General features: G+C 39.1%; 1 protein-coding gene across 2 annotated transcripts in view; it reads left to right on the forward strand.

Annotated features, from left to right (window-relative positions):
* The window catches only part of TTLL5 (tubulin tyrosine ligase like 5), a 276,452-nt gene that overhangs the window by 49,421 nt on the left and 211,434 nt on the right, over positions 1-15,597 (forward strand). For both annotated transcript variants that reach the window (XM_069489049.1, XM_069489040.1), the window contains exons 10-12: positions 4,682-4,783; positions 6,839-6,930; positions 7,702-7,809. In XM_069489049.1, coding sequence (XP_069345150.1) covers positions 4,682-4,783; positions 6,839-6,930; positions 7,702-7,809 — 302 coding nt within the window. The remainder of the gene's footprint in view (positions 1-4,681; positions 4,784-6,838; positions 6,931-7,701; positions 7,810-15,597) is intronic.

The following is a 15,597-nucleotide window of genomic DNA, read 5'->3' on the forward strand; positions in this document are numbered from 1 at the left end:
AGCTGAAAAATTCCTATTGCCTGGTGATTTTGTAGCCTTCATAGCATCATAGCATAGTGCATTACCTTTTCTATATTTAGATATGTTTAGATACACAAATACTTACAAGTGTGTTCCAGTTCCCTACAGTATTCAGTACAGTAACATGCTGTACAGGTTTGTAGCCTAGGAGCGATAGGCTCTACCATATAGCCTAGTTGTGCAGTAGGCTGTACCATCTAGGTTTGTATAAGTACACTCTGTGATGTTCACACAACAATGAAATCTGCTAACAACATATCCCTGCCATTAAGTGACATGTGACTGTATTGCAAACTTGGTCCTGGGATACCTAGCAAAGAGTTATCTCTTTTAGCTTGTTGTTATAAAGAAATTTTGTTGAAGCTTTCAGACCTAAATCAGATGAAATTTGGTAATGTGTGAAGGTCTAAATTAAAGGTCATAAACCTAAATGCTCACAAGTACATTCACTTGTGTATGTACAGGTAGAGAATGAAAAAGCATATGTCTCACCTAAAGGCATTTACTATTCAGTGCCAGCAAGTCATTGATATTGTTATTGCCAGATCTGGTTTGTTAAGGATCCTTGAACGTCTCTATTTTTATTACGAAACTTACCAATTTTTTTAGATTTTTACTTTTTTTTTTTTTTGTTGAGACAGAGTCTCACTTTGTTGCCCAGGCTAGAGTGAGTGCCGTGGCGTCAGCTTAGCTCACAGCAACCTCAGACTCCTCGGCTTAAGCGATCCTACTGCCTCAGCCTCCCGAGTAGCTGGGACTACAGGCATGCGCCACCATGCCCGGCTAATTTTTTCTATATAGATTTTTAGTTGTCCATATAATGTCGTTCTATTTTTTAGTAGAGACGGGGTCTCGCTCAGGCTGGTCTCGAACTCCTGACCTTGAGCGATCCACCCGCCTCGGCCTCCCAGAGTGCTAGGATTACAGGCGTGAGCCACCGCGCCCGGCCTAGACTTTTACTTTTGAAACCATTTTAAACTTACAGAAAAGCCGTAAAAATAGTACAAAGAACTGCCTTTTACCCTGCATCTAGAGAGCCCCTTCAAATTGTGCCAATTATCCTAATAATGTTTTTTATAACAAAAGGATCCAGTAAAGGATCACATGTTATGTTTAGTTGTCATGTCTTTTTAGTCCCCTTGTGTCTGGAATAGTTCCTTGGCTTTTGTGACCTCAGCATTTTTGAAGATTATAGGCCAGTCATTTTAGATTTTTCCTCTATTTGGGTTTGTCTTATATTTTCTCATGATCAGACCCAGGTTATACATTTTGAGCTGCAATACCACAGAAATGATGCTAGTTCCTCTCATTGCATTACATCTGATGGCACATAACTGTTAAGTGGTGTTTGACCATTTGATTAAGGTTCGTATCTACCAGATTCCTCCACTGTAAAGTTACTTTTTCTTTTCCTTTGTAATTAATGAGTATTTTATGAAGAGATACTTTGAATTCATGTAAAATTTTATTCTTCATCCCATTTCACCCAATAATTTAAATACCTATTGATGTTCTTGCCTGAATGAATTATTGCTATAATGGTTGCCAAATGATGATTTTTCTACAGGGATTCTTATTTTATGTAATGGGTTGTAATCCTTTACTATCATGATTTACTTTGATGCTTAAATTGTCCCAGATTTGACCAATGGAGCCCCTTTAATCTGGCTTTTGTGTTCTTTTGACATGTCCTCATCATTCTTTGAGCACAAGATGTTTCAAGTTCATCTTGTTCTTTCTCTGACCTATCCCTGGAATCAGCCATTTCTCTAAGGAGCACTGGTGGCTTTTTAACAGAGAGTGGTATTTAGAAATCAGTATCTGGGTACTAGATATTCCCATTGCTCTGGGGCATCTCTATTCTCAGGTCCACACAATGGACAGACTTAGGAAATATATATGTATGCGTACATACGTATACATTTACATCTATATTTCTATATCTTTATGTGTTGAAAAGCAGAAGTTCATACTAGTACCTCCAATTCTAGTTCAAAACTACAGACTTCAGTCTAGCTTTTCCCTTTTCCATGTTTTTCTGTCTTTTCCCCAATAGTGAGAAATCTGGCTCCCAATGTCTTTAATGTATTTATTAATTTACTCAGTTCCCTTGTCTGTAGCCAATCTCCTGACTCTGCTGGGGCAGTGTCCACGTCAGATGCCCTTATTGTGTGGATTTGGATCCCTATGGGGTAACCACCCTGCTTGGATAGCTTCCTTGCACTGCCTCTGGGCTGCCTTCTCACCCCATTCACCATCTTCCTCGTGGGCCCTGGGTGCAAGAAGGAAGGGCTGCTAGTAGGAAAGTCTGATTTTTAAATGTCAGTCAAGTAATTCAAGTTTAAAAGAAAAATGAAACAAAATAAAAGACTTTTATAGGTCAATCAGAACTTGACTAATAGGCCAAATCCAAGATTAGTGTGACCTCTGATCTAGACAATAAAAAGAAGATGGTGGTCAGAGATGATTATGGCTTATTTAATATAGGTTTTAGTGAGCACCATAAGATCTTATTGATTTAGGAGGAAAAAGGAGCACATATGCCTGCCATTCTTCTACATGGCTTTCTGTCTTCCCTGTTGGGCTAAGTGAAATACAGAGTGCAGCACTTTTACCCCATAGGGGAACTTTTCCTTTAAGCTTAAGTTATTTTTTTTTTTCTCTTTTAATTGTTATTTCCTACTGCTCCTTATACTCTGTAGAAGTCCAGTCTATGACAGTAGTAATCTTGTCCTTGCTGAAGTTCAGAATAAAATGCTCCAGTGAAAAGGAAGATTAGGAAGAAAAAAAGTGAATTTTTTAGAGGTGCGGCCGTCTTGAAAAAAAGGAGTATAGGAATGACAGATGTGTTGGGTACCAGATTCTAGCTCACCACAGACTTTGTCAGGCTTTCATGTTGACCAAGTTAGATCAGGTACTCATAGTTAGGCACGATGAAAGCTTCTTTCCCTGAAACAGAACCTTCTCTCTCCCTCTAACTCATTATTCTTTTGGGGGAGAGGATGGCAGGAGGTATGTCACTGTGAGGTAATGTCTGGTTGAGCCAGGCAGCTTCTGTGGGGCCAGCAAGGGCCCCCTTTGCTTTTTACAAGAATTCAGAAAATGACTGACTTCATTCCACTTTGTTTGGAGAATCTCTATAAGCGGAAGATTGGGATGTGTAGGCCAGGTTTACTCACCAGGGATTGACATGGCTAGAAGTTAAGTGATAACTGCTGGAAGTTTCTAGAAAATCTGAGATCCTTCTTTAGCGTAGACATAGTGCTCATCAAACTCTTGTCCTTTAGTCTGGTCAACATTTTCTCTTTATCCACATCCTTTTCCTGGCTTAATGTTTGTTTATCTAGGTTTTTTGTTTTATGTTTTTTTGTTTTTTAACTTTTCTGTCTTTGGCCCTTGTTTATTTCTGGTACAGAGAATTAGTGAACAGAGATAGTGGGCGGGTGAGAAGAAATAGAGAAGAAGAAAAATTTTAAGTACTGACATTTAATGTGGTAAAAATTCATGTTGACTTCATAGTCTGGGTAAGCATATGTAAATAATTTGTAAATCATATAAAAATAAACTTGTGGCCTTCCAGTTTTTTTTCGCACACTTCGATATGCCTCTTGGGAAAACCACTATAGTGAAGGGTGGTATGGTTATAGTGGTATGTAAACAGGGATTCATATTTACCATAACCATTTGCCTTGAGTGTCCTTTTGTTGATAGTGAACACTGCTGGAAAGTTTTCTCTTTTCCTGGTAACTTTCTTGAGAGGCACATATATTTTCTACTTTGGTCTTCTTCTGACAGTAGTCCAGGATATCAAATTGCTGCCCTGTTTTCAGTGGGCTCCATGTTTAATCCTCCTGTCTTTTGCCTTCCTTCCAAATTCAAAAATTAGTCTCTTGCACTATGCTGTTCTGCTTTGTCTGCTGTCAGTGCTGCCATTATTGTTCTTTTTAAATGGATATTATAGATTAGTTCTATTCTTTCTATGGGTATGAGCTCTAAGTCTTTTTTTTTTTTTTTTTTTTTAGCCAGTCAAATTTAGCAGTGGGGGATTGAATACCAACTTTAGTGACACTAATGTTAATAAGTTCTGATAACCCACTACCATCGGACCAGCCGAGCTCTAAGTCTTTATATTGCTATGCTCTGTATATTTTTTTCTTTTTGCTTAATTTTTTTTCATTGAATGCTATGGTATTGTGCACTGTGTGGGTACGCAATGGGTATTTCTCAGCTAAAGTCCCATCATTCACAGCATTCTACACACAATTTCAAGATTGTGAATAGCTATGTTTTCAATTTTCATTCTTCCTATTGGTATAACATTCTATATAAGAGAAGCAGCATCTTGTGGCTAAGACCATGGGTTTTGGAGTCAGTGTGATCTTGGGCAAGTTACTTAATCTTTCTGGGTCACATTTAGTTTTCAAATTTATTTTAAAAATTAGATATAATATTACCTACTTCATAGGATTGCTTTGAGGATTGAATTAAATGTGATATATATAAAACACTTAGCATGGGAGTTGGCACTTAAAAGGCACTCAGTATTTGTTAGATAATGATGTCACCCTCTTTTATTATTGTTACCTCATTGATCCTCAGTTCTAGACTCTACTTCCTTGAAAATCTGTTCCTGGCATTTAACCTGTGTCGTTTCTATCAGATTTGCTACTGTGCGATATGATCAAGGAGCCAAGAACATTCGGAACCAGTTCATGCATCTGACAAACTACAGTGTGAATAAGAAGAGTGGAGACTATGTCAGGTACAGGCTGTGTATGAGGCAGAAGTCAGAGAAGTCATTCTCAGATGTGGGTGTTGTAGAGGTGGAAAGTTATATTGTACTGAAGAACAGCTTTATTTTTATGTCCACGTAACATATATAGCAAGCTGTCAGAGTCATGTAACAGTTTTGAGGTGTATCTGCTGCTGCTTCTCCATTGCTCTTCCAGGTATAGTATCACCTTTCTCTACCAAAATATGCCTTCACAAGCTTTGCCTTCCTCATTGTCTTCCCTCACTTGACTTAGGGGTGGTAATGTAATAGGCATATGGAACTTTTTAGAAGTCAAGAATAAGGTCATTTCAGCATTTGGCAAAACATATCAAAAGCTTTAAAAATATTTATTCCCTTTGACCTAGTGGTTCCATTTCTAGGAACTTAACCTTAAGAAATAAAGGATGGGCCAGGCGCAGTGGCTCATGCCTGTAATCACAGCACTTTGGGAGGCCAAGGTGGGAGGATTGCTTGAGGTCAGGAGTTTGAAACCAGCCTAGGCAACATAGTGAGACCCCATCTCTATAAAAAATAAAAACAAATTAGCTGGGCATGGTGGTATGCACCTGTAGTCCTAGCTACTTGGGAGGCTGAGGCCAGAGGATTGCTTGAGCTTAGGAGTTCAAGGCTACGGTTAGCTATGCTCATGCCACTGCACTCCGGCCTGAGTGACAGAGTAAGACCCTGTCTCTTAAAAAAAGATAAAAAGGATATTGTTAGGGGGAAAAAGCAGGTTACTAGACAGTACACGTGACTTAATTTCTTGCCTGAATATATCAGATATCTATTAATAAAGCTGTTTATTTTTGCCGAGGGGAGAGAACAAACAGATTAGAAGTAATACTGAAATGTTAACTGTGCTTAACTATAGTGGGTGGCGTTGTGGGTGGGTGATTTTTATTTTCTTCTCTGTGCTGTTATGTATTTTCTAAATATTTCTAAAACAAATACTTGTATGATCGGGGGAAAAAAGTTAGGAAAAAAATTAGAGAAAGAAAGAAATGAGGCCATTTCAGAAAAGGATTCAGTGGAAGGGAGTACCAGCCCAGCTGTGTGGAAATATTCTTCTTGCTCTGTTTTCTTTCATCCCAATAATTTTGCCAGAAAGTGGAAAAGTAAAAAAGAGACCCAAACAGCTACTTTCTACTTAGACTAAAAATAGGTGCCTAGCAGGTCCAAGGAAAGAAAGAAAGCAAGGAATCTGGAAGTGATGGAATAGTTGCCAAAGTTATATAGGTTTCACTGTGTATGCTGTGACCAGTGTTTGAATTGATTGAGGATATCATGCCTTCACTTTGGAAGATGAGCAAAGGTGCAATTGGTGGAGGGTGGACCAGTGAGAGGGAATGAGGGGGCAGCAGCTGTAAAACACAAGTTCCAGATTGCAGGACTCCTCCAGCATTTGTGAGAGGCTGCACTATTTGCCATTCTGCTGCTATAGCAGTGGTATACTCATCACTCTTCCTGTCACTCTAGTGTGTTCTCCCTTCAGTGATACCTCAAAAGGTATCAGAGAGGCGGGAGCTTGCTTCAGCTGCCAAAGCAATTCTGTGTTGGGCTAGCTTATTAAAATGCTGCACTAGATTAGCTCACTAGCCCATCCCAACTCTGTTCTGGTCAAAAAATGGCATCAGAGGTTGTTTTGTGGACTCATGTGACATTCACCTCCAAAGTCTAGGTCTGTATCCTCAAACATTTCTATCTGTTAATTATTGTAACCATTCTTAAATTTGTTTACATTCTTTCACATATTTCTTCCACTCTTTCATGATTGATGCATCATTGTTTGGTTAAGGAAGAATTTGCTTTCTTCTTCCCTACCCTCTTCAATAAGGCAAACTATATGCATTTTCATTTCTATTGAAGAAATTGGTACAAAGGGATACATGACAAAAAGGATCAAGAAAAAAGTGAATGAGTGGAATCAGCCAAGTGAATGCTTTCCTAAAGACTTAAAAGGACAAGAAGGCTGTTTGTAAAGAATCTTGTTTCTATAGCCAGGCCTAGTTGTATATGTGACCCTGATTCATGAATTTGTTTTAGTTGTGACGATCCAGAAGTGGAAGATTATGGGAATAAATGGAGCATGAGTGCTATGCTTAGGTACCTGAAACAAGAAGGCAGAGACACAACTGGTGAGTACCAGGCTTTTTTCCTTCTTAACTTCTCTTCTTTACCTTTACCATCTTCTCTTGCTAGGATCATTCTTTCTAACTCTGATAGTGTTGCTGAGACATCCAATGGGATGATTGTTCTTGGTGTTACTTTTTCCTGTAGTTTACAAACTGGGGAACAGGCTTTGCATGACCCCCAAAATCCCTTTTCTTATTTCTAGTTCGGAAGGCGTAAGTTTTTCCTTTAATCCTTGGAGAATTTATCCTTTTGAATGTTGAACTGCTAACTAAGACACTGTCAGCTTTTTATATAACAAATTGCCTGTCTCTGTATTGGCCTTCAGTTCAGATTTTTCTAAGTTAATCACTTTCATTCATGTGGCTGAGTTGGAGAGTGAGCAGAGTTTGAGCACAGGGCTTAGAATCAAAGTGGACACTATTGCTGAGCCTTGAGCAGAATGGGAAACTTTGTCCCAGAAGAAACTCGCTCGGTTCACAAGGGAAAGGGTAATAGGAGAAGCATGAGGAGTGAAGTAAGACTTATATTCCATTCTCTGCTTTTTTGCTGTCATAGGAGGCCACCTGGGTGTATCTCCTGGCACCTCTGTCCTTGACTGTGTTGGTCTGTCCACAGATAGCCTTCCTTTGGTTGCATGCATTCAGGAGACTGCCATATAGAGGCTTTTTTGAATGAGCACACCTGCTTTTATAATTATATTGTGACCTAGAATCCAGTCCTATTAATCCATGCATTTTAGGATTTCTTTCCTCATTTTTAATTTTTTTTTACAGCATTGATGGCCCATGTAGAAGACCTGATCATTAAGACTATAATCTCTGCTGAACTAGCTATTGCTACGGCCTGCAAAACCTTTGTTCCTCATCGCAGCAGTTGTTTTGGTAAGGAGACTCAAGAAGCTTAACATTTTTTATGAAGAAGGTCCTGGGAGGTTGGGGTGGGATTCTGGGGTAGAGAGACTTAGTGATTCTATAGGAGTAAGAGGTGGACTTTCATTTGTTTCTAAGCTCATATAGCATATGAAGATCCTACTAAGAGACCAGTATTGAGCTTAGTTGGAAATTACCCCTGAGGAGTAACTAGCTTTCTGTGTGGGAAGCAGGGATTGGAACTAAAGTGTGGGTCTTTCTGTCAGAGTGCAGTCAGAAAAAGTCTGCAAACGGACTGTACAGGAATCCAGCTTTAACAAATATATTCCAGAGCTCTTTGGCAGCCAGACTTGGAACTCTTCCAAGAAGCTCTGGCTGGTACCAGTATGTGCTTTCTCCCATTTTCCGATGACTCCTCCTTTTTGTTTTAGTCTCCTTTCTAGTGGGTTTCTCCCCCTCCTCCTCTCTTTCTCCCCCTCCTTCTCTGCTTTCTCCTCTTTCTCTTCTTCCTCCCCTCCCTTTCTACTCCACCCCCAGCTCCCTGATTGCACAAAGAAGGAGTAATAAGCAATTCACAACCACTGGGTCAGGAAACCTGTTACCTACTGACCCACTAGCTGTGACTGTGGCACTGAGGGTGCCTGTGTACATTTGCTTTCCACGTGGATGTGAGCTGGGTAGTGATTGCCTGTGTGAATGTTGGTGAAGTAACATAGGCTTTCAGCAGGTGTTAGGCTTTTTGGTAAAACACACTAAGGTCATTGATGGGAAGGATGATTAAAGCGTGGCATGGAATAATACAAACAGCGAGGATGTAAGAGCCATGGCTTACTTAGAAGGCAGGATAACAGGAAAATAAAGAATATGGGCTTTAGAGCCTGACAGCTTTAGTTTGAAACTCATGTACGCCCCTTCCTAGTTTTGTGATTTTCAGCAGTTTACTCGAATCCCATTTTCTCAACTGTAAAACAGCAGTAATGATGATATGTACCTCCTAAAAGTACCATGAAGATCAAATGAGATGCTGCCTGCAACAAAGCACTTGGCACAATATCTGGCCCCTAAGTTTGTACTCAATAAAAATCATTTTTTATTGTTTTTATAATTAGACATTATAATTCTTGATCTCTTTAATGGATTATCAGTCATAACAAGTCTGTACTTAAGGGGCAGTAAACAAAGGGAATTGTTGAGACTGTAAATAGAAGATGGTACATAAATCAGGACCTAAAATTATATAGGAAGAGGTTGTGATATCTTTCTAAAATGCGTATCTGTTCGCATCTTCTAAAATTCTTAAATGGCTCCCTAGGTTTGAATAGTATAATGGAAACTTGATAGAACCTTCAAGGCTTCTAAGGATTTGATCCCAACTGACTTTCCTAGCATTCTATTTCCCGTCTCACACTTTATAATCTAATTATATGATACTCTACATCTGAGTACTCTATGCTTTTGTGCCTTTATATAAGTTCTGCTGTTGGGGTACAAAAGTCTCCTTCTGTCTGCCTTCCATGCTCCTGTTTCTTTTCTAAGACTCAGCTTCACATTGCCTCTTCTAGGAAGTCTTACCTAACAAAGTACCCTGTTGTGTCCACTTCCTCATGCTGTTCTGTACTTGTTTCATTATATTCTTTTCCTATTGCATTGTGATGTTTTGTTTATACACACTTCCTCAGTAGTCTCTGAGCTTATTTTCTTGAATTCTTTTTTTTTTTTTTTTTTTTTTTGAGACAGAGTCTCACTCTGTTGCCCAGGCTAGAGTGAGTGCCGTGGCGTCAGCCTAGCTCACAGCAACCTCAAACTCCTGGGCTCAAGCAATCCTTCTGTCTCAGCCTCCCGAGTAGCTGGGACTACAGGCATGCACCACCATGCCCGGCTAATTTTTTCTATATATATTTTTAGCTGTCCATATAATTTCTTTCTATTTTTAGAGGTGGGGTCTCGCTCTTGCTCAGGCTGGTCTCGAACTCCTGAGCTCAAACGATCCGCCCACCTCGGCCTCCCAGAGAGCTAGGATTACAGGCGTGAGCCACCACGCCCGGCCGAGAATTCTTAGTAGTCACTGTGTCCCCCCTTCCCATCTCACCCTATTCTGCCAAACTATACCTTTCACCATTTCCCTGGACCTCCCAGGTCCTTTTCTCACTCTTTGCATTTGCACCCATTTTATCCTGCATTTAAAATGCTTTTCTCATGTTATTTGACCTAGTAGATTACTGACATCTTTCAAGACAAAATCAAGTATCACTTCTTTGGTGATGTTTTTCCTAAGTCTCCCTGTCAGAGTTAGCCTCCCTCACCCTCTATCCTCAGCACACTGTGCATAACTCTGCGTTAGTATCTGCGTGCCAGCTGGAATCCATTTATGTTTCTGTCTCCCCTACTGGATTGGAAGCTCCTGGAGGACAGTATTTCACCATTCCCATGCATGGCAGCATCTTTTGGTCTTGGAATATGTTCAAGAAGTGTTTGTTGAATGAATGATTGGTACTTGGTTTAGCTGCCTTTTGGTGGCCTGACAGAAGGCTTCCCAGTGGATCTGGGTAAGGACTGAGAGCTCTTAGAATTACTGCAAATTGTTTGAGGATGGGGATGAGGGGACTAGGAACATAACTCCAACTTCTAAAACCTTATTAGATCAAAACAATAATTAAAAGTTTCTTTTCTGCATCTACTTGGCTCTTATATGAGGGTAATTTCTGATAGCCCTTGGTGTAAAAATCTTTGTTCTAAATAGTTAAGTATAAAAGCTTTTCTGAATGTTTCCTTTTCTATTTTGTTTTATAACCCGATTGCATTTTGGAAGCTTAGGAATTTATTGAACTTAATGACAATAGAATGTTCTGATGTGAAAGAAAGCAGTGACTTTCTCTGACTCAGTGAAATACCCCCTAAGTCCATTTCATCAGCCATGGGTCTCCTTTCTCCCTCCCTACTTGTGTTCAATTTTAATAAACTGAGTGCATCTGGAGTTTTTTAAGTTGTTGACTGTCTTCTTGGCTTTTGTGGTTCTAATTCCACTTCCTGTGAGCCCTGGGATTTTGTGTGCTTCATTAACCTTCTCTCATCAGATATGATTTTGTATATGCGTGTATATTTGTATGAATCTCTTTGCCTCCCACTGACTCTTAACCTCCCCTAGGATTTAAGTTACAAGGAATAAGCTTTTTTTTTTTTTTCCATTTATTTTAGAATAAACAGGAATCAAGAGCTTCCCAGAAGATTTTGGCTTAAACAGCATTGGTGCTTTTAGGGAAAGCTAGTAGTCCAGAAATGGGGTTCACTATATTTTTTTGGCTATTGTTTCTGCCTTTCTATCTTATGGATTTCTGCCTGGGGAATTCCATTACTATCTAAGTATTTATGTCCTGTGATTTCTTCCCCATCCTACCACCTGTAATATGCAGCTATATTTCCAGGTATTTTCAATATTCCTATTCATTTGTTTGTTTATGCATTTAATATTTTTTCCAGTTCCTGCTGTGTGCAAGCTGTAAGTTAGTCTTTCAGCAGTGCATTACCATCAACAGTTTGTTTTTCTCAAAACAGATTTTACATGAAATGATATATATATATACCTGCATTGTATTATTAGTGTTTTAAGTGTAGACTTGAGAACCTTTACAAACTACCTGAAACTTAGCCATTTAATACTTTTTCATAGGTTTGTACATCTGGAAAGGATCTTAGAGAATAATTAGTCCAGATATGGAAATTGAGACCCTGAGAAATTAACCCTTGCCCCAGGTTCTAGCTAGTGAGTGAAAGAACTCAAAGGGAAGTGACTCAACTTGAAGAAATGGGCCTTCAGAAGATGGGTTTTGGCAAACAAAACATTTGATCATAGACCTATTGATTTATAGAATTTGTGATGCCTCCCCCCAAAAACAGATTTTGACAATCTTATTTTTACTGTCTTCCAAGATTGTGAAAATGTAGTAGCATGTGAAATAATATGCTTAAACAGCAACCCTTTAAATATACTTAGGAAATTGGCACTGAGATAATTGGCTATGAGAACAGCTTTTTTGACCAGTTGAAGAAAAACAGCCAAAAACAACAGGATGTTAGCTGTCCCTTAAAGATGCTGACAGTGGTTTTATCTATGTTTATGAGGATGGCTGAAGTGATGGGCTATGACTCTGGTCCTCTCCTGCGTGGGATCCTGTGGATGAGCTGTGGGGCCATTTGTAGGACTGGTCAGCTTGGCCTTGTTCTGATCAGAAACCAGTGATATGTTTGCTCAGGACCAGCCATGCCCAGTATGCCTCTTTGTTTGAATGAAATCTGGTTTGGCCTTCAATTGCTACCATTCTTGACCATTTCACAGGGTAAGCTGAGGTTCTTATAGGGAGGGTGTCCATAAATAATTGTTGAAGGAATGAAAGTGGGCAGTATACATTCTCCAACAATATAAACTACTAGACCAACAACAGAAAAATAACAAAAGTCAACAAACTTTTCACTTTTTGAGATAATCTCCTTTTCTGATTTATTCCATGCTCCTGTTTAGATGCAAAAAGAAGTTTACTATAGAAGGAACTTATGTAGGAAGTACTACTGTATACCAAGCAAACATTAGTTATTTCTTTTAGTTAGTTTAGTTTCATTGGTTATTCCCGTTAGTCCTCAACAATTTTTTGTTTTATATCCATGTTTTATGGAGAAGGAAAAAGCTTCAGAAAGGTTAAATAAGTTGTCCTAGGTCATGCAGCTAATAAATGGCAAAGCCAAGTTTAGGAGCCAGGTCTCTCTGGCTCTTTCTCTACCCACATAAAGGCAAGTCCTGATGAGTCTGGCCACTCTTTGTATGCCCCATGTCCTGGATTCTCCCTCTGCGCTCCTGTAACTAGATCTCAGGAAAAATGATATCACCCTTTCTAGCAGATCAGGCCGGAAAAAGACATACTTTTTGCTCTAGTCAACAGTACCTAGTCCTAGATACTCTTTTCAAATCTACCTTTACATCTGGTAGCCAGATACCATATTGATTTATTGGACTAGTTAACAAATTGGCTCTGGGCTTTTTCTTTTATTTAGTTCATTTTCCTGTGGGATCTTGGTTTGCTTTTTTCTAAAATTCTTCTTCTGGACCCCATATAAAGACTTCCCTCTTAGCTTTTCAACTCAAATCCAAAGCCAAGGTGAAAAGAATTTCCTTTATACAATATCATTTCAATGACAGTGAGTTCTGGCTGGTGTCAGTACTTTCCATTGCCTCAGGGACTACAGCTTCAGCTGGGACTTTATTTCTGGGGAGGGTTAGTGGATTGATCCAAAATTAGTGGTGTGACATGTTTAGTAATCTCTTAGGCCTTGAATGGATTATTATTTTCTTCAGCAAATCTTTTTTCCCCCATCCCTTTCTAAGCTCTCTATTAGATTTTTCCTTAATATGTCTTTAATATGTAAAATTATTAATAAGAATTTATTGTATTTTCTTTATGATTGGTGTCTTTGTTTTAAATATTAAAAATGTTTAAAGTCTCGTGGTCAGGGTTATTTTAGAGGCAGTAACTGTACATTATTTTGTTTTTGTCAAAAACTGTGCAGTGTGTTTCACTTAAAATTTTTTTCTTTCTGCTTCTTTCCCCCCTTTTGATATTTCTTGATTGTTTCCTGTGTGGTAGTTATGGTTCAGTCTGGTTGTTGTGTAACGATGAATGAGACAGGGCCCCTGCCCTCAAATGATGGGTGGAGAGGAGCAGACATGAAATGATAAATGACAGTACAAGTAGTAGAGTGACTGAGGTGCTCTTGGAATACACAAGAGTTGCCAGCTATGCCCAGGGAGCCATGGAAAGCCATTCCTAATAGAGGGAATAGGATATGTAAAATGCAGTATCATGACAGCATGTGACATTTTTTTAAATAGTAAGAAATGTGACTAGATATTGCCTGCATAGAATGGGGGGATAGGAGATAAGGTTATGGAGGTAGATTAGGGCCAGATAATAAAGAACTGATAAGTTTAATCCTGTAGCCAACAGACAGCCACTGGAGGTTTTTGAGCCGGGGAGCATAGGATTATATTTTTTTCTTTAACTTTCTTTAACTTTATAATTTGACCCAATGTTTGAGATGACAGAATTACAACAAAGGGAATACTATACAACATTACAAGCGGTGACTAATTTAAAATCTTCCAGGAACCAAGCTGACATCAGTGTCTATTGCTGGGCCAGTTGACTGCCTGTCTCTGTGACTGTTAGATTTGATTTTTTAGAAAAGGTAATTCTGATGGCTTTGGAGAATGGAGTACAGTGGAGAAAGGACAGTGCTAGGGAAATGACCAAGGAGGTAAGAGGTATGCAGTGATAATATACAGTTAACTTGTGACCCAGCAATCCCACTCATAGGTATTTACCCAGAAGAAATGAAACTGTATGGTCACACAAATACCTGTACACAAATGTTTACAGCAGCTTTATTTATAATTGCCAAAAATTGGAGATGACCCAAATGTCCATCAGCTGTTGAATGGGTGAATTGTAGAATGTCCGTGTAATAGAATACTACTCAGCAATAAAAAAATGAACTATATTATTGATATTTGTAAAAACATAGATAAATCTCAAAAGCTCAATGCTAAGTGAAAGAAGCCAGTCTCAAAAGGCTATGTAGTATATTTATTCCACTTAATTGATTTTCTGGAAAAGGCAGAAAACAGGCAAAAACCAGATCAGTGGTTGTTCGGGTGGAGGGATGGGGATAGATTACAGAGGGGCACAGAGGAATGTTTGTGATAAAATTGTTTTCTATCTTGATTGTGGTGTTTAAACAACTGTGTATATTTGTCAAAACTCATCAAAATGCACATTTTAAAAGAGTGAATTTTATTGTATATAAATTATACTTTAATAAATCTGTCTTAAAACAAAGAAGTGATAGATGAGCGAACCTCAAAAACATGCTAAATGAAAGGAGCCACACTCAAAAGAGTATATACTATATGATTCCATTTAGATGAAGTGCCAGAATAGGCAAAACTAATCTCCTAGTTTTGAATGAAATAAGACTAGTGGTTGTCAGAGATTGGGGTGGGTGTATTTACCAGAAAGGGGCATGAGAGATCTCTTTGGGGTGATGGAAATGTTCTGTGTGGGTTACATGGAGATATCCAGTTAAGGCTCATCAAATTGTGCACTTAAGAAATTATATATCAAAGAGGAATAGAGGGCTGGACACAGTGAGTGGCTCATGCCTATAATCCTAGCACTTTGGAGGGCTGAGGTGGGAGGATCACTTGCGGCCAGGAGTTTGAGACCAGCCTGAGCAACATAGCGAGACCCCATCTCTACAAAAAACCAGAAACATTTGCTAAGTGTGGTAGGCCACGCCTGTAGTCCAAGCTACTTGGAAGGCTGAGGAGGATTGCTTGAGCCCAGGAATTTGAGGTTGCAGTGAACTATGATGGTATGATGATGCCACTGCACTCTAGCCCAGGCACCAGAGCGAGACCTTGTCTCAAAAAAAAAGTAAGAAAAAAAAAAAAAAATGGAATAGAGAAGATAGGCTGGATTAAAAAGAAAGAGAAAGAATTCTGGTTTTGTGTTGTACTTGGGAGGTGGTGAGGGGAGTTTCTCTAGTTTTGGAGCCTGGTGGATAAGGTTACCATTTTCCAAGATGGAGAATAATAGGAAGCCAAACAGTTCTGGGGAAAGATAACAAGCACTGTTTTGTTAAGTACTGAATACCTGTGGAATATCCTGGTGAAGATGTCTAGAAGGCATTTGGAATTATGGATTTGGTGTCCAGGAGACACTTGGCTGAAGATATGATTTGAGTGTCATCATC

This window comes from Eulemur rufifrons, chromosome 2, assembly GCF_041146395.1.
Source record: "Eulemur rufifrons isolate Redbay chromosome 2, OSU_ERuf_1, whole genome shotgun sequence".
Lineage (NCBI taxonomy): Eukaryota > Metazoa > Chordata > Mammalia > Primates > Lemuridae > Eulemur > Eulemur rufifrons.